The sequence below is a fragment of the Dermacentor albipictus genome, chromosome 9 (assembly GCF_038994185.2).
Source record: "Dermacentor albipictus isolate Rhodes 1998 colony chromosome 9, USDA_Dalb.pri_finalv2, whole genome shotgun sequence".
In the NCBI taxonomy this organism is placed as follows: domain Eukaryota; kingdom Metazoa; phylum Arthropoda; class Arachnida; order Ixodida; family Ixodidae; genus Dermacentor; species Dermacentor albipictus.
This window is the reverse complement of record NC_091829.1, coordinates 61,200,799-61,219,471: the sequence shown is the minus strand read 5'-3', so window position 1 is coordinate 61,219,471 and position 18,673 is coordinate 61,200,799. Positions and strand designations below refer to the sequence as shown.

The 18,673-nt window shown below is 43.8% G+C and overlaps 2 protein-coding genes and 1 long non-coding RNA gene across 10 annotated transcripts in view; 2 read left to right on the top strand and 1 right to left on the bottom strand.

Annotated features, from left to right (window-relative positions):
- Positions 1-2,455, top strand: part of LOC135919794 (zinc finger protein 391-like) — a 154,469-nt gene extending 152,014 nt beyond the window's left edge. For all 3 annotated transcript variants that reach the window (XM_070526032.1, XM_070526031.1, XM_070526034.1), the window contains one exon: positions 951-2,455. In XM_070526032.1, coding sequence (XP_070382133.1) covers positions 951-1,656 — 706 coding nt within the window. In that variant the 3' untranslated portion in view covers positions 1,657-2,455. The remainder of the gene's footprint in view (positions 1-950) is intronic.
- LOC135919788 (uncharacterized) overlaps positions 1-18,673 on the bottom strand; it is a 379,293-nt gene that overhangs the window by 214,183 nt on the left and 146,437 nt on the right. The window contains exon 3 of one of the 2 annotated variants that reach the window (XR_011508709.1): positions 15,734-15,812. The exons of the other annotated variant lie outside the window; for it this stretch is intronic. This is a non-coding gene — a long non-coding RNA (uncharacterized lncRNA). Of the gene's footprint in view, positions 1-15,733; positions 15,813-18,673 lie in introns of those variants that run through there. 2 annotated transcript variants of the gene reach the window in all.
- Positions 1-18,673, top strand: part of LOC135919774 (zinc finger protein ZFP2-like) — a 150,261-nt gene that overhangs the window by 107,255 nt on the left and 24,333 nt on the right. The gene's annotated exons all lie outside the window — the stretch shown is intronic.

Sequence of the window (18,673 nt, the reverse complement as noted above, 5' to 3'; positions counted from 1 at the left end):
CAAGGATAGCGACCAATGTTCATCTAGTGTTTAACGTAGAGATTTAAATCAGTAACAGGCTACACAAAAGACATGCACCATACGCACTGTCTCTGCTCTTCTGCCCGTTGTATTTTTCTTCACTAACTGGTAGAAAAGAGGTCGTACCAACACTGCCTTAGCACAACGCTTGCAGTGTTCATTATCTTACCCAGAAAAACAAAAGAAAATACTAACTTCTTCGGTAGCATATCACATCCATTGGAAAGGAAAACACTGAAGCATTTGATGTATCTGTGCTTGCTACGTATGGGGGAAATGATTACGTGCGTGTCGTTCTCACGATGCCTTCGGTAGGAACGGTGTGCAATTCTAACGCGAGTCAAATATTGAATGACTTCATACAAACATTGCAGGCAATCTTGAACCCGGAAGTTGTTCATTGCATTCGATGTGGAGGACTTCATTTATTTCCACATACACTTGTCAGAATTGAAGCGAATTGTTCGCCTTTGCATCATTTCCTATGGTGGAGCCTCGAATCGCTAATTGCAATGCTTTATACCGACAAAGGGGCTCTAGTGCAGTGAGAGAAAAATATCATCGCGTTTAGATCTGCTAATTCTTTATTTAACCACCCTTACCAGGCATTTCTTCTCCGTTCGAGTCGGAAGAAATACCAAAACCACCCTTTACATACTACATCACGTATAGCCTATGTAAGATAGGTACGGGTCTTCTTATTTTCAAGTTTAGCCACACAGACCGTCAAAGGCAGCAGTGTTCAATTTATGCAAACTTGAGCCACAATCGAGCGCCAAGATTAAATGCTTCAAGTTAGCGCTAAGGTTCAGAATGACGCCTTATCATTAACGCAAGATTTTGTTTGTCAACCTCTCAATTAAGATTTGTTTTTCTCCTTTCGTAACAAAAGTAGGCGGTTTTGAGCTCCTTTGTCCGTGTCCTTGCAGGAATGCTCCTTGGACCGGAGGAACGGAACAGCGAGAGTTGTGTGGTGCCTGTGGCAACGTTTCGAGCAGAGCGGACGCCTTACACGGGCATGCAAAGGAACCAACGAATGACACAGCCCAGATTTGCAATGCCTGTGATCAATCGCCAGTGAAGATGTCTAAGTCTGTCGAACATTTCCACAACCTCACTGGCAAAAAACACAAATGCGAAGCCTGTGGCAAACAGTTCCGATGGGCCAGTGATCTAGCTAAACATCAGCTTACGCACACAGACGAGAGACGCTACAAATGCGAAATATGTGAAAAAATGTTCCGGCAGGCCGGTCATCTAAGAAACCACAGGCGCACGCATACAGATGAGAAACCCTACCTTTGCATAACATGCGGAAGAACGTACAAGTGTTCGTCCGATCTCCGTAAACATGAGCGCACTCACGCAGGGGCGAACCGCCATACATGCCAAAAATGTGCTAAATCATTTGAAAACAATTATAACCTCAAGAGACATGTAGGCACACAATGTGGAAACAGCGCTTTCATTTGCGATATCTGTGATCGATTCTTTATGAGAAATTCGGATCTTCTTCGTCACCACCGAAAAAAGCACGCGGATGAAACACCGTATGAGTGTACGCACTGCGGATGTCGATTTGCAGACCAAGAAACACGCGATAGGCATGTGTGCCAGAAGGAACGCAGGATGTGAACGATGCCGTCAGGTTTTTCGAAATTGTGCGACAAGACCTCGTCGCCAGAAGTATTTGGGGTGCTTCGATGTCGAAAGATACTGCAGGTCCTGGCCAGCACTCACTGTCTCATGAACGATCTTGTTGGTGAATGTTGCTTTATCAAACTGACTTTCAGACAAACCCTAATTGGCTGCAAGATAGTATTTTGTGTAATTAGATGCTGAAATCTCTACAAAAGATCAGTGACCCCCATTTGGATTGAGAAACTTCTTGTGCAGATCTTTTGACAGTGTACCAGCGAAGAAGATTTTATGAAACGTATTCGTAATAATATTGCAGCGTAAACAGAATGGAATATCTCTCTTTAGCAAGCATTTGAGAAAGGAGGTACTGTATTCTTGTGAACTAAAAAGTAATTTCTGCCATTAATCGAGGTCCAGAGGCAAAATTGCCTTCGAGAGAAAGCACTTGCAGATGCAATTGCGACAATGCTGAACTACATCGTACGCGTATGAAAAGTATCTGGTTGAGAAAGTTTGTTCAATGCATTGACCGTTCTTTGGCGCCTGTATTCATACCGAAAATGTTTTTTCTATGCCATAAAATAGGCCGATGACGATAGTGAGGCAGTACTAGACTCAGATCATTTGGAAATTCATTATATGACATGGTCTCCCCTAAGGAAAATTTTGTTGTTTTATTGTGGCAGGACTTCTGATGTTTAATGGACCGCTTTTTATCCGCTCGTTAGTCATATGTTTTGACTCGGACTGCTCTCTAGTAGCAGCTCTATAATCTTTTTAGCCTGATGGGACAGAATTTCTGTACAAAAATGACAATAAATGCTTGACATGACAAGTAAGATTTCATATATGTTTACACGCTTACTTGCTATATTTTTCTTGTGAACGCATCTTTCCGGCTAACATATGTTAGGTTACCGCTCAGTGCATTACGCGCCTGCGTGTATCAGAACCTTCTAGATCTGTCTCGCCAATCATTTCTTTCTTTGCTGTGGTCGAACCTTTCATAACCCAACTGCATGCTCAATACCAATACAAATGTGCGTTCGTGAAGGCTTGCAAGCACCAATGATTACGCTACAATCTTCAACGAATGATGCATGAATATCCGACAAACGTTCAACGCCAATCACTGATTCGGCGATTGAGGTCTACGCTCGTTACTATCTTCCTGCCCGAAAGTAACTCGTTTTGTGCCTTCCCGTTCCCCGATAAGGGTTAGTTGCGTGACTGAAGTTTCTTGCTAGTGCATTGTTCCGTGTCACTAAAACGTGGCATGTTGTAGAGGTGCTTATTGTGACCGGATACACCGAGAAAGCCATGAAAACAACGTACACATTGTCCTCGGCTACTGAGCTTGCCACAACATACAACTTCCGCATGCGTACGCCCATGTGGCCGAGAATACCAGGAACATCATGGCCCAATCTTCAGTCCCAATGACAATCCTTGAGTCGCCACCAACGATCACGCTGCAACAGCCAATGGAGCCACCGTTCTTCCACAGATCATCGTTTAAGATCCGGAAAGCTGACTGCAAACCGAAGCATAAATCGCCACATATAACATATTAAAGTGCGACGAGCTGCGTCATGACTATTTCTCATTAAAAGACACTGCTAGGACTTGGTTTCAAAAAACGAGCCTCCGGCATAACACCATTTTACTTGCACAGCGGCGAATGAACACCTTTGCTGTACTTTAGTACTGTAATTGTGCCACTGGCAATGTAAGCACTAGTTACTTGCACCTGTGGTACAGCAGCAGCATAGACCATGAAAGGCCCAGCACAAGCCGCACTGGCAAGCCGGAATCAATCAACAGCCATTTTAGAATATGGCGCCCCCTAAGTTCTTGTTAAGAAAACCTTCATTGCAAAGCAACTTGAAGACGACAGGGAATACTACCCGTGGAACAATTAAGCTTGTACACACTATTTTTTTGTGGAGTGCTCGCACTGACGCCTGAAACTGCCACTGCATCAGCAGTTAGGAGGATTTAGTTGGCGGAGTTGGCATAAGCATAAGTAATAGTTGCAAGAGTGAGTTTGGACATGGTCAGTGTAAAAAAAAAAGTTAGGCAGCATATTTCACTCCTGTCAGACGTGAAGGCAGACTTTCAGATTGGTTACCTGGTTACTCACTCCCCCTTATGGAATATAGCAAGATAGTTACCACGAAGACGTTCACCTAAAAGAATGCGCACTAAATGAAACGGAGGATGTGTAAGTTTAGCGAGGCAATGTAGCGTGGGTACCCAGGCAGGAAGCAAAGCGGTAGAAATTAATCCGTGCTTCCACAATACAGCCTAATTAATAATCAGATCGTAGTTTTGTTACATAAAACACCAGAAATGAGTTTTTTAGTTTTTAATACTTTTACCGCCACCAAGCGTTTCAAAGGCCATAAAAGCAAAACTACTAGGTAGCCGTAATGTAACCACTTACTGAGACGGAGATAGCACAGTAAGGGAACATGAAATATGTCCAAATGTCAAGGAAAGTACTGCATAATTCAACGATTCTTCTTTTTTCTGATAAATAAACCATCCCCGCCAATGATGACCTTAAAGTACATATTCTTTTAAATTTAGCCTGCTGTGTTTCCGCATGGGATTGAGGGGGAGTTCCCACTTTGATTATTGCGGAGCTATGATATCTTAAATGCTAGGCGTACTGCACCAGCGAGTCTTCCACCGATAATACAGCAACTTGCACTGCTTGTGCATAATGGCAGCACCCAGACCAGACCAGGCGACCCACTTTGGTCCTAAACTGCCCTTCCTTCTTTCTTTCTACTGAGAGGGCAAGAAATAAATGATAAAAGTAACGTCAATATGCCTGCCCCGACTTCGTCTGTGTTCAAGAACTTCACAACAAGGCGTGGCTTTAAGCAATTATCTATGCAAGGCTTCACAACAAAAACGAAAGGACAGGAAAACTAAGTAGTAAAAGGTGATATGCGAAGCATATTTCTAGCAGTAAAGCCTTGCCGAGGACACGTGCTCTGGGCTATGCTTCACGCATGCACGCGCGCGTTCTCGATTGTTTCGTTGATACACTTCGTCATACGGCCCTGATTTCCAGTCCGGTTGACGTTCGCGCGATATTGTAAAATTGCACAAGTGTGCCCTATACATGAAGTCGTCGTCTGCGTCTGGCTATGTCTGCTGCTCGTAATAGATGAACAACAAGCAAGAACTTCGTGAGGCATCTAATGTGCTTGTTACTGGATATTATAGCAAATATATTGGGCCAGCGGTTCCGCACAGGAAAACCGACATGTCGTTTTTCACTTCGAGCACTGTCATGGTAATGCTTGTGGGTTGCGAGAAAACGAGCTAATCTTCAGAAGAATCCAATAGTTCACAATCTTGATCACGCCCGGCTTCCTCATCGCCACGAAACTCTTGCATGAATTCAAGAATGTTGCAGAAACAAAAGGCACCGCTTACGGACGCACAACAGCAAAGTTTCTTTACCACTAAATGCTTCTTGCCGTGCACAATGAGCATGCAAGAATGAAGTGCGAGGTCATTCTACATACAAGGATAGCGCCCGCGCTTCACTGGTGGGAGTAAAGCCAGCTGCAATCCGCTCCCAGCTTTGACATTGCTCTGCCAGTGCAAACGTAAAGCTAATCTAGGAACAAACTCTGTTTCAAGCTGGAGTATTACCTATATCTGCCAATTTCAGGCTCACCCATAAAATTTTTCAACATTTTCAGGTTTCGTCTTAACATCAGCCGCGCAGAAACCTCTGTACTCACGAGGTACATATTTTAAGCACGAAACGCCGTTTGACGTCTTGGAAACAAATGAACCCAATTCAATAACGCATCAATAATAAAGTTGAAATGTACAGCGTATGTATAGTCTTTTATTTCTTTTATTATATTTCAAAGAACAACAACTTTGCTGAAGGCAGATAAGTTTGAAGGAAAGCAGGGTAGGTAGGTACTTGTCCGGGGCTCTTTCAACAAAAGGACAATCATTGCGTCACCGATGACCGACTCGCACATCTACCATCAAGCACAAAGCCGGGTTCAACATGTGACCTTGATGTAACAAAAATTTGACCGGGGTCACAGGCGTGGTTCTATCGTTCTAGAGGCACCCAGGTCTGCGAAACGTATGATGTGTGCATTACATGCAAGTTTTTACGCTTCGTAATACCTATGCGACGTTATACCGACTTCATGATGGGGGAACGGTGAACAAATGTGAAAATTTTATTTTTCTGGTACCAGTATTATAATAGCTTTAACAATAACGGTGTGCTGAATACATAAAAATACTTTATATTGTTGTAAAAGGCAGATGCTTTGCATCACGTTGATTCCCACGGTGCGTTGTATTTCCACGACGTTTTTTGTTGTTAAAAAAATTTTACAAATTTGCAGGCGACGCTGGATGCGTCCTTGACATCACCATAGGCACCCGGAACTGTGCCAACAGCACAAATGTACTACAAAGAGAACCTTTCCGGGTTTCTCGCAATGAGAGATTTGCAGTAGATGACGCATTGTTTTTTTTTTATCATGCCTGATCAGTAGGAATTTTACATGTCCAGGCGGCTGACAATTTTGTCGTGCATGAACTTTTCACCGCCTGACGGGTTACACTAATTTGTCTGAAGCCGGACTTTGCCCTAGCAATTTCGAAAGTAAAACATGCACTTTAACTCAGCGCTACCTTAGCGAGAGCAAATGCTGTTCCACAAAGCTTTCGCATTTATTGAGCAAAATAGTGGGAATGAGCAGCCAATACAAGCGCCAGGGTAGCATCAAGGCTGTAAGAAAACTTATTGCTTCCCATTCTTGTTTCTCGATCAGCACCTCTGTTTCAGGGCATAAAGACAAGACAGAAACCGGAAGCACCAGTTTCATACTTCCAGTCTGGAGCAGCAGTGGTGGCTTCGATTACGCAGTGGCTAGTACGAGCCAAACTGGCACTGAGGAAGGGAAGCATCGGGCACTTCCGGAAGCGGTGCTAGGTGAGCAAGAATTCTCTCATTCTTGAATTCCTCCAAGAATAACGCTTGCACTGAAGCACTTCCGCGAGGGACGGAAGTTCCGATGACCTAAATGCCAAATATCAGTTGCTGCTCAGATAATTTGGTGTCGGCGCAAACACGAAGCTTTAGTTCAGGATCTACTGCCCAAGTACATTGGAAGGGAGGGATGAATGTGCTTGAGAACACAATGTAAGAATACTGAAGCTTGTGTCATATAAAGAAATGTGATGTTATCGTAACCCAAGGAATTTTCAATTTGTCTTATACCTAAAAAAACCTTGAGAAACTCAATAAACAAAAGTATTTCAGGACAACATTCCTTTAGCCTAGATAGTGCATACTTGAATTAGGGAGGAACAGCGCCATCTAACATGATCACGAGAGGCAGAACGAGAAAGGACAAGGGCCGATCCTGTGTCCTGGAGCTTGTCCTGTGTCGTTCTCCCTCTCGTGGTCGTCTTAGTAGGCGCTGTCCCTTCCTAATTCAAACAAAATTGCTTCTTTTTAATTCAACATTGAAAGCTACACCACGATTTACTAAACTGCACCAAAGAACGAGAGCAAAGTGCAGAAAATTTGTATTACACAGCATTCTGACATGTGCTATTTTATGAGTAGATCATCGCCAATGCTGGCACACGTTGTTACGATTTCAAGCTGGCTGCCAATAGATATAAAGAAAGTTGTCCACTTGGAATTCTCCAAGACATGCAGCTAAGATAACTGCGATATATATTTTTCCGGTATGTAACTGTAAATTCCGTGCTTCAACTGCTCATAAAATTAGCGATTTCATCATTTTTCACACTTGCAAACATAAACTCAAGTTATGATGGCTATATTTGCTGATAATTACCTGGTTCAAGCAAACTAAGTTTGATTGGTTGATAGGTGTAATTTCTTTATTAGATAATCCTGTCTCGATACCGGCTAAGGTGGAATGATTAGAAACGACGTACGAGGTAACGCCACGACTCGAAGCAAACCATAGCATTGCATGACTCTTGTGAACAAAAGCAACAAGAATAACAAGTACACAAGTAAATAGCACATTACCGCAATAATAGCATCCTATTTAAAGAGAGCAACACACTGGAGAGAGTACATACACTCCGTGCACACCTCTGCTCCACATCCCGTTGTTTTTTTGGTTTTTTTTCTTCAATAAACGGAAGAAAGTGTGTCGTATCAGCAATGCCATAACTCAACGCTTGCATCGTTTGCTAACTCATCGAGAAAAATGCTGTTGGCCACGGAAACAAAAGTGAGAGAAATACAGGTTATATATATTGCATCAACGAAGATTGCAATGTGCGTTGTAATGCATATTTGCACAACGAAATGATAGGAAGCAAAAAAGAGAAACTTCTTCGGCAGCATATTGCATCAATTGTGCGTGAAAATACCGAAGTATTTGGCGTATTTCTGCTGGCTGCGATTGGAGGATACATGTGGGCGTCGGCACCTCGATGCCTTCGGCAGTACCAGTGCGCATTTAGAATTCGAGTCGAATTTTAAGACATCGTACAAACACTGCAGGAAAATATGAGCCTGTAAGTTTTTCTTCGTATTCGACATGTAGGGCTTACATTCAGAAGTATGATGACCGGTAGGGAGTGAGTCCACCTATGCCTGTTAGAATCACGCAAATAGTTCACCTTCGTACCATTTCCCATTAATAATTTATGCGAACGCCTTAAGTGGCTTGTTGCAATGGCTCATGCCCACAGAAGTGGCAGTGAGAGAGAGATAACTTTAATGAAAAGGATCACCCAGTGGCCTATGCATGGGTACGGTTCAATGGCAGGGATCATGCAACAAAGAAATAGTAAAAGCTAAGTAATAATGAAGGGATAAACAACAAAAACAAAGAAAAAATATCATCAGGAATGGCTCATACCCGTGTAAGCAAGCAAAGATGTAATCGCCGAATATGGACACCGGAAACAAGGAAACTAAAATAGAACGAACAAACGAGCGAGCAAGTGACGGAAAGAAAGAGCCAATGAAAAAAAAAAGAACAAAAGGTGCTTCAGGTATTGCATTAGGTTCTCGGATATGACTTTGAGAAGGTCGAGTCGATCTACAGTGCCAAACGTTTACTTCATACTGCGGGTCATCGTGTCTTGCAAAAAGTCTGACTCGTCCGATCGTGCAGCATTAGACATTAGCATGCGTGCAACTGGCTTTCGTTTTCAGGTGCTGGAAGAGTGGAGCATTCTGCCGAACTTTTTTACTCTTCTTAGCGTACAAAGCATCCTAAAAAATTCACCGACGAATACGACAGCCCATAATTCAATATTTAAACGCAGCTTTATAGGTGTTCTAATTTCGCGGTACACTGAGACAAAGATGTTGAGAGACATGTAGCAGAGGTCGAGTGCGATGGCTTCGTTCAATGACTGGTTGAAGGATCCAGCAAAATAGCTGGTCCTGCTTGCCTTCCATATAAAATACTATGCAATTCGCGTCACGCAAGCAGAGTGCAAAACAATCGCGAGCCAAGATATCCGAACAAAGCAAAAAAAAAAAAGCGCGAGCGAGAGCAGACGCTAATTTACGATAATAAGAAACAAGCGTTCCGGCTGAGACCAGAGGCTAGTACGGAAGGAGTGGTCAGGCGGCTCCGCATGAAACCTGTTTCCCGCGTGTACGCCACTGAAGGGGCAGATCTCGTCGGTCTCCACTTCCCCATCGTTCGAGGCTCGTGTCTTTCACCTTTCGCTGTTGTGCTCGTTCGATCGGTTACGCCGCCTGCGCTCGCCGCAGGAGTGGGCCATCAAGAGCTGCCCCGTAAAACGCAGACGTACTTTAGCTGACGCAAAAGGCTTTTTCAATGCCGAATCTCTCACATCAGAGGTCACGTTTCTGGACTTTTGCCTGAACACTCCTTGTGAGCGCGTTGAAGACGCAGATGTATTTTTAATACATAGGACGGTTAGCTTTTTAACTAACCATCATTGACAGACATTTCTACTCACCGGTACCTCTTTCATGTAGGATATACGTGATGTCATAAATAAAGGAAGGCTTCTGTGTTGCTTGACACTCGAACGAAGATAGTTCTTAGTTTCAAGTTCAGGCATCACTGACAACCAAAAACACCAGTGTTCAATTTCTGCGAAGCGAGATCCCAAATAGAGCGCTAAATATCAATGAAGAAACTTAGCGTTCGAATTGAGCGAGTCGCCTAACCATTAACCCGCGATTTAGTTTGTCAACCTCTAAATAGGCAAAAGTTGTTTCTGTCCTACCATAACAAGAGGCGGCCATTTCGAGCTAATTTGCCCGTATCCTTGCAGGAATGCTACTGGAACCGGACGAATGGAACAGCAAGACTCCTGCAGTGTCAGAGTATGCGATCAATCGTCTGCCAAGAAGTCGAAACACAAATGTGAAAGATGTGGTAAATTTTTAACAAGGGCTGTCAATCTATCTGCACATTACCGCACGCATACTGGCGAGAAACCATACAAATGTGACATATGTACGAGGTCATTCGCGGACAGGTCAAATTTCCATAATCATCAACGGATTCACACAGGTTTGAAACCCCATATCTGCCAAATATGTACTAAACCATTCAAAAGCACAACACATCTTAAAACTCATCTCAAGTCACACAGTAACGACAGGCCTTTCGTTTGCTACATATGTAGTCTCTCGTTTAGGCAGAGTGCATATCTCCGAAGACACCGTAAAACAGTTCACCACTGTAAAATGCCGTAAGAGTACAAGCAGTGTGGATTTAGGTTCACAAAGAAAGAAAACCTCGACGCACATATGTGCCAGAATAACAGGTGCCTATTGTGTGGATGTTCGTCTAGAGATGCATTTCAACTCATTGCACATCTGGAGACGCATAGGGGTGGGCACTCACAACAGTGCGACTAGTACGCAAGTGCAGTAAATCGCCCACATGTTTTGCATAAGAACGTGACCATCAACCCATGCAGGAAAAAATAACCGCTGATATTCTCTCGGGCTTCTTTTGACGTGTAAACTGCTGAGTGAAACGCAAGAAGTAAAGGATGCCGCTTGATTTTTCAAAATTACGAGACAGAACGTCGTCTCGAACAAAATTTGGATGCTTGAATGTCAAAGTGTACTGCAGGTCCTGGCTACAGCTCACTGTTTGCAGAACTATGTTGTTCGCCAATGTAGCATTAGCAAAACTCATTTCTCGACAAACCCTAATGGGCTACGAGTTCGTGTTTTGTGTGTCTATAAGGTTCAAATGTTCGCACAAGATCCTATACACCTCATTTAGTTTTGTAAGCGGTCTGACAGTGCACTAGTAAACTAGCTTTACGTAACCATCCTTTTAATTATTCTGCAGTGTGAATAGAAGGGAACACCTCTCATTAGGGACCATTTAAAAAATAGGTACTGTTTTCTTGTAAAAAATTCCTGCCAATATTTGAGGTCCATAGGCCTTGCTGCCTTCCAGAGACAGCTTTTATGACAACATATAAACATAAACCGGGGGAAGCTCATTTTCCTTACAAATTGTTAATGCACGTAATGTTTTGGTTCTCTCTTTGGGTCTTTTATTCATACGGAATATTTTTGCTGTTTATCCTGCTGTTCACAGCAGTGAGATTGTATTAAACTGTCGAATGTTTTACGAATGGGAATATTTTAGTTGCTGTTTTAAAGTACTTTCTTATACACTCGGAAGTCGTCTCTTTTCTCTTTTACTCCACTCTAGTTACAGCTGTAGAGTCGTTTAGTCTGATTTGACAAACGTATCCCTGTAACGGAGGTGCAGTATTTAGTTACATTATTGACACGCGTAGTTGTATGTCTTCTTGCTATGAGCGCGTTTGACCGGCTAACAAATCTTAAGTTACTTCTCATTGCATGACGCGCCTCCATGCATCAGAACAGTCTCTAAAATTCTCGTCAATTCTATGTTTTTTCCTTCATTGTTGTCCAGCCTTTTGTTATCAAATTGCACGCACAACGCGAATACATGTGTGCATTCTGGAAGGCACACGAGCACCAACGATTCCGCTGGAATCTGATAGGAACCAATTGTCGATAGCCGACGCTACTTAATCGCAAATCATTTGTTCGGCGATCGACTCATGTGGGCGGCACTATGTTTCTGGCATAATGTAACTTGTTTTGTGGGTGCCAGTTCGCCCAATAAAGAGTATTTCGTGACTCACAGCACTTGTCACTGCGTCGTTCACCCTTGCCACAACTTGACATTTCCTAGAGGTCCTTCGTGGTGACGGAATAAACCCTACCAGCCATGAAAATAACGGGAACGTTCTCATGGACGAGCAAGCTTGCCGCAGGCTACTACTACTGCCTGAGTATGGACCTCCGCCCCAGAAGATTAGGAAGATCGTTGTCCATACAACAGTCACAGTGAGAGTGCCCGTGTAACCCGCAGCGACGTATGCTGTAAAAGCCAAAGAAGCCGCCGATCATTAGCGGATCACCGTTTGGAGATCTCGAAAGCTGGCCTGAAACCTGCGCAAGTACCGCTATGTTTAACAATTGAATCTGTGACAACATGCGGTTTCATAGGTTCGCAATGAATTTCTGCAAACCTTCACGAGCATCATGCCCAAGGAGCGTGCCGAAGTTGAATGAGAGCACCGTGATCTTCAGGGCAGAAATCCAGCCACATCGACCCGCACATATCCGAGAGGAAAGCGTTCTTCCTCACCTTCGGGTTGAAGAAAGTAGCTTACCCTGGATTGATACGTAAACCAGCCAAGACCATTACAAAATTCCAAACGGAAGCCACGGGCATTGAAAATACGTTAAATAAGCGCACTCAACGGCATCGACACCTAGTGTTTTCGCCGAGGTGAAAAATTCAAAAACTATAGGCTCCGACTAAATCCTAAAGATGACCATAACAGTTTCACGCGAAGAACTACTTAAGATGTTCTATTCGACGCAGCCTCAAGTAGCCTTGTTTGCTGACGTCCGCCTATTGGGACGGCGCTTGCTAGCCACGAGGCAACGATGGCCGTAATGCACCATGAAGCCCTGGGAGCAATTCCCCACTGTCCGCTTTTGCGAAGGCAGTTGCAGACCGGGAAGGCGATACCGCAGACAAATATTGCCTGGGACAATTGGAGCCCAAGGAGTGACCCATTGAGCCGAATGTGACGTGCACTCGCACGGGCGCCTACCATTGGCCGAAAATGACGCCATCTGAGCGGGCTCGCCGACTGGCCAAACGTGACGTGACTTCGAGACGCCGCAGGGGTTAAAAGCCAGAGACCGGGGGCAGCAAGAGAGCATTCCTTCATTCATCTCTTTCTAGCTTCCTGCCACGGGCCGCAGCGTCCGAGTTGCTGCCGGCCCGTAGTGACATTATGACTGTTAATTTCTTTGTACTCTCACTATAAATAATGTAAATTACCCTACAGTTTTCATCCCGACGTCCTCCTCAACCTCGGCCAACTCCCGCACCCAACGGCAAGGTCCATATATCTGGGGGACAGCAAATCGTATTGTCCTCCAGATCCAACAATACACGAGGCTGCGGTTGCCGCATAAATGATCCACCAGGGGGCATCTAGGCCAGCATGTGCTTGGTGTGCCATGAAGTCAAAGAACCCAGCGCATTGGGGTAGGACCATTCCGTGCCTTGCCGTACTCGGTGTAACCGTCCATGCAAAAGGCTATCACAGCGGTTGAGCACATGACGAGGGCCGGGGCCTTTAAATGCCCCTCAGAAGAAGCACCATACACTTTTGGCTTGGACTTAGCATGTACTTAATTAGTAATTAGTGAAGTAATAGTAATAATTAAATTAATAATAAATTTTTATTAAAGTAGTAAATTTATTGTTGATTACCAACATGGGTTTCGCCGGGGTTATTCACGCGAAACACAGCTAGCCGGCTTTTTACATTACTTTTATTGATGCCTAGACCTAGGTTTTCAAGTTGATGCTATCTTCCTGGATTTCTCAAAAGCTTTCTATCCCGTTGCTCACCATGCCCTTGTACTGATGCTAATTAGCCTTGACATACACCCAACCGTTATTGGATGAATTAAGGATTTCCTGTCATTCAGATTAGAATACGTGTCTGTTAGCAACAGTAATTCCTGTTCTACCAAAGTAACCTCCAGTGTTCCGCAGGGCAGCGTTCTTGGCCCTTTACTTTTCTTAATCCATATTAATGACCTGCCTAACTGTGTCTTCCCACATCACACTTTTTCCCGACAAAGAACTTTTTAAAACCGATCTTAACGCCAACAACACAGGGTGTTCGACATGGCTGATGATTCTTAATACAGTTAAAACTAAGTTATTGTTATTTACTAGGCGCAACCACCGTATTACAACATCGTACGTAATGTATAAAAACATAATTTAACTTACAATTTCATGTAAGTACCTTTGTGTTCATTTACAGCCGGATCTAACGTGGCATCATCACATCCGCCCAACGTTTGCAACAGCTAACCGCTCATTAGGCCTCCTCAAACACAACCTTAAGCATGTTCCAGCCAAACTACGCAGACTAGCATACATCAAATTATTACGCCCCAAAATCGAGTATACATCAGGTATCAGGGATCCTTGTCAAACATATATCACCCAAGAAATCGCATCATTGCAAAAACCGCGCGGCCCGTTTCATTTTTTTCTGATTATAACCCTATACTAGCAATTCAGCACTAAAACCTCGCTCTCAGCTTGACGACTTATCACCGCAGATTTGCGCGCCTCTCGCTGCTGTACAAACTTTATCATCTTCCGCACCTTCACCGCATCTTCGAACCAGCGACAGCCTTCTTTCCGCGAACATGCCATATCTTGAAGATAAAACGCATAAGTTGTCGCTTGCATGGAATAACCTACCATCACACACTGCTACTCAAACCGATTTCGCAAACATTGAAGAACTTTTACGCAATAGTTACGTGTAAACATCCATCACGTACTGTTTTAACATTTCTTCATACGTTGTTCAGTGTATATAATGTTTGATCATTTGTTTTACCATTCTGCATGTCGATTGTACAAGTGTATTCAGGTCTCATTAGTTTGTTAAGGTGAAAAGTGACTCAGTTTTGAGCAACACCTCGTTTTACTTTTTACATTGTGCCTATCTAATGCCCTTAATTTGTTTTTTCAAAGTGTTTTGTATTTTATTTCCGATTTTCACTTTATTTTGTGCATTGTTTTACTTCTCTATTTTGCTATACATCATACTTTTGAATAAGTATTGTGTTTTTTGTAAAACATTTGTCTCTTTTGCGTACCTTAGTTGTTTTTTTCCGTAACGCGCAAAGCGCGCATTTTTTCACATATCCGTTCCCCCTATGTAATGCCCCTTCGGGAGCTCTTAGGGGTATTACGAGATGAAAAAAAAAATAAACCCCAGACTGACCTATTGAGGGAAATTGGCAGTCGCTTTTTCGTGTGCCCATGTTCGACCTTTTTCTTCTGTCGTCATTCCTTTCTCTCCTGTCACGTCCTGACTCCAGTTTTTTCCCGTCTTTCTCTGGTGGTTTTGGTTTACGCTTGTGAAGTGTACCCACACTGGCGTATAGTTATTCGGCTTATAGTAGCAATGTACAGTTCGCATGTGGATTCTTTCATGTCCTAAATGAGTCCAACTGTGTCCCTAAATTGGACTCCGCACTGGGTGTCTGAGGTATGAGAACCGCATCAAAGATACAAGAACCCCATCTTTTACTTCACTACCTGATCACCACTCCCCCCAAAATTGGGACATAGCGATAATCTTAGCAACTTATTCACTCGACCGTTTCCATGCAGTAAACAGTGAGAATACGAAAACAAATCTTGTATAATTTCTCCTTTTGCTGTTGGCATTTCTTTAACTGAGACCCTAGGCGCGGGCTATAAGGTGATAAATATGGTCAGCGGAGACCTCTCGCTGGAGGTTCGTGACAAACTAGCGTACGAGATGCCAACCAGTCTCGCGAAACTTGGATATTCCGATCACCAGCCTACAACACTGATGCATGAAAAGCGCGTGCGGATAAATATAGCTGCAGTTGCCAGCTCACCTGTGCAAAATGTGCTGTACAAAGCCATCCCTCGGACCGGTTTGCTCACACACCCCATTGCAAAATGTGAACTGAGATGGTGACCACGCAGCATAATCAGGATCATGTGCAAAATCTAGAAAGAAAGGAAAAAGAGCGTATCACCCTAAATGTCAAGGAGAAGATCTCACTTGAATAAGCACATAAATGGTGCTCAGTTTTTCACTACACAGCCTTTGCTAATAAGAAGGGTCAGGGGGCAAGTTGCACAGGCCAACGTTACTTGCCCGGTCTCTGCACAGCGAGCCATTGGCGGCAATGGTTAAATCATCTTCGCCTACTCTACGAGAGAGCTGGGTGACTCCAGCACCGTCGGGCTACGGCGCCTCCCATCACAAGGCGGCGCCCGAAACAAACAGAAACAGCCCGCAAGCGCGGGCATCCAGCGCCTCCCAAACAGAAAGGGACACCCCTTTCGAGCCGCTGGTTCCTAAGAACTGGCATAGTTCACTTGATCGCGGCTAAAAAAAAATGGGTAAAGACCAAGACAAGGGAACACAAACTTCATATCTACCCTGGCGCTTGGAACACTTTCCTTTTATTAGTACTATCATGGCGTTTCGGGCAATATAATGCAATGCGAGATGACTAATTCGCAACCTTCATGACCTTAGCAAATTATTATTTGAACATAGGCCTAACATATTTTTGAGCCCAGGAGAAGCATTTAAACACCAAATCAAACTTCTTCCGTTGATAGGCCATCTCCTGAAAACACGTTGACGATGGCATTACCTCATTGGGTGGTGTCGCACTAATTGTGCAGACAAGTCTGTGTCTTATCATCTACAATTTAAAACGCCCCTCATGACAGCGTCCATACAAGTAATTCTAAATAATGGATTGGCTACAATTCTTTCTCTTTAGCTTCGATTTAAATGTGTAATAATGAAAATAGGATGTTATGGCTGGGCAGTTGAATGCTTGACACTTTGTAGGGAGACTCTCGGTGCGAGGCGATAGGTAGGCGCACACAGCAAGGTCTCCTAACCTCCGGTGAGTGGCTAATAAATAGAGAAGAGACCACCTATTGCAAAGTATCGCACAATTCAGATTCTTCTATTGATTCAGCGCTAGGTTCTAATGGACTTCTTCCCTACTTGCAAAGGAACGTTATAAAATCTTGTTCGGCAATGACCAATTCACAGTAGCGTCTACTCTAATGCAACAACACCCTTTTTCTCTGCATGTTACAATATTGAAGCCAGCTTGGGTCAATTGGTCGTATTTTAAACAGTCAACATGCCTAATTTTTTATTTGATAAGCGAACTTGTCATACATGACACATTGGCATACCCCAGCATTTTACTACTGACGTAGTAAAACAGTTCATTGTGCGAGCAAATGACAATGCATGCAATAGTGAGGGAATGAGGAGTACGAAAAGGCACGAAAAAAAATTACTCAAAGCATGGAGCACTTTTCGTCGATACCCAAACACGTAAAACTTTATCGAATTAGAGGAGGTAAGTCAAAGTGCAGGCCGAAGCAAGTGAAGCTGGAGAACAAGCTGGCGCTGTTTCTCTCTGGCAAAAGGTCCTGCACACAAGAGATACAAGTCTGGCATGGTTTATCAAGCTCACAATAGCAGGAAACTCATCCGTAGACCCTGCTGAATGTCTGAGGAGGGAACCTAGAAGACCGTGCATGTACCCTTGGTGAACACTTCGAGCATGTGTGTAGCTCTATGCCGGAAATTTAACCAGCTTTATCTTTTCCTTCAGATATATTACAGCTTCTCTAATCTTCGAAGGACACTAGTGTTGTGTCCGGCACGCTCATTTCGGCGCGTTTTCAAATGGCTTACTTGTGCACTAATAACTAAGGCTTCTAATCAATCATTCGGGCAGCCTGCAATGTAATCATGGTGATAGAGAGAAAGAAACCTTTATTCAAGGTCCTTGCTTGAGTCATGAAAAGGGGGGGGGGGGAGGCTAGCCCAAGAGGAACCTCACTGCCTCAGCTTGGGTCTTGGGGGCGTCGTCGGCCAGCCGGACTAGCCAGTTTTGATCCTTCATGCATTCGCCGATCAAGATGTCAAAGCTTATTTGCGTATTTCATCGTTTTCTGTATCAGCTCACTTTACTAGTGCTGAGTGTGAAACATAATTTACGATTCTGGCGTCATCACTCCCAAGGAAAGCAACCTGACTTCAGTGTCCGCGGTCTGGCCTGTGTTCTTCATTCGTAGCGTAGGACGTGGCTAAACACAGAAACGGGAAAAATGCGTCTCACACGTCTAGGAGCAGTAGCATAACTACAATCACAGGCCCACTGGACAATCACGAAGCCTAAACCACATCGAAAGACAGTTCCGGGTGAGCCATTGCAATTATGGTCTTTTTGCTTTTAAACTGAACCTTTTTGGCGCACCATCCCGGGCTCTGTTGCTGGTTGAGGCTGCTGCTGTGTTACCGAATAGGTGCGGGCTTCACGTCGCTTCTAACGCATGCGTAGGCCCATTTCCATTACGCCACAAGCTCACGGATGAACCGAAAAAGAAAAAAAAAATCAGCACTTACACCCGTCATTGGAGTTTTACACTTCACCCTCTACACATATGTTTTTACACTATGCCCACACCTGTACTGCTTGGACATAATTTTCTTTTCCTGTATTTATCATTAACCGCGAGTAGGTACAACATTGTAGACTGCTTTCGATCAAGATTATCCAACACCAACAAAAAAAAAGTTTGCGAAGATAACTTTTATGGCCATCGACGCGTAGGCGTGTGCGGGGCGCAAACTACACCTTTGCAATTACAGCTGTTAGGTGGGCTTATGCTTAGATTTTCAAACCGTAAATGTATCGCCAAAGCATGAATCTAAATAAAGCGCCCATATCTCAGACACACACAACTGAAAAGAAAAAGAAAACTTAATTTGCCTTTATATACATCAGAGAACGAATGCTTCGTCTGAAAGGTAAGCACTT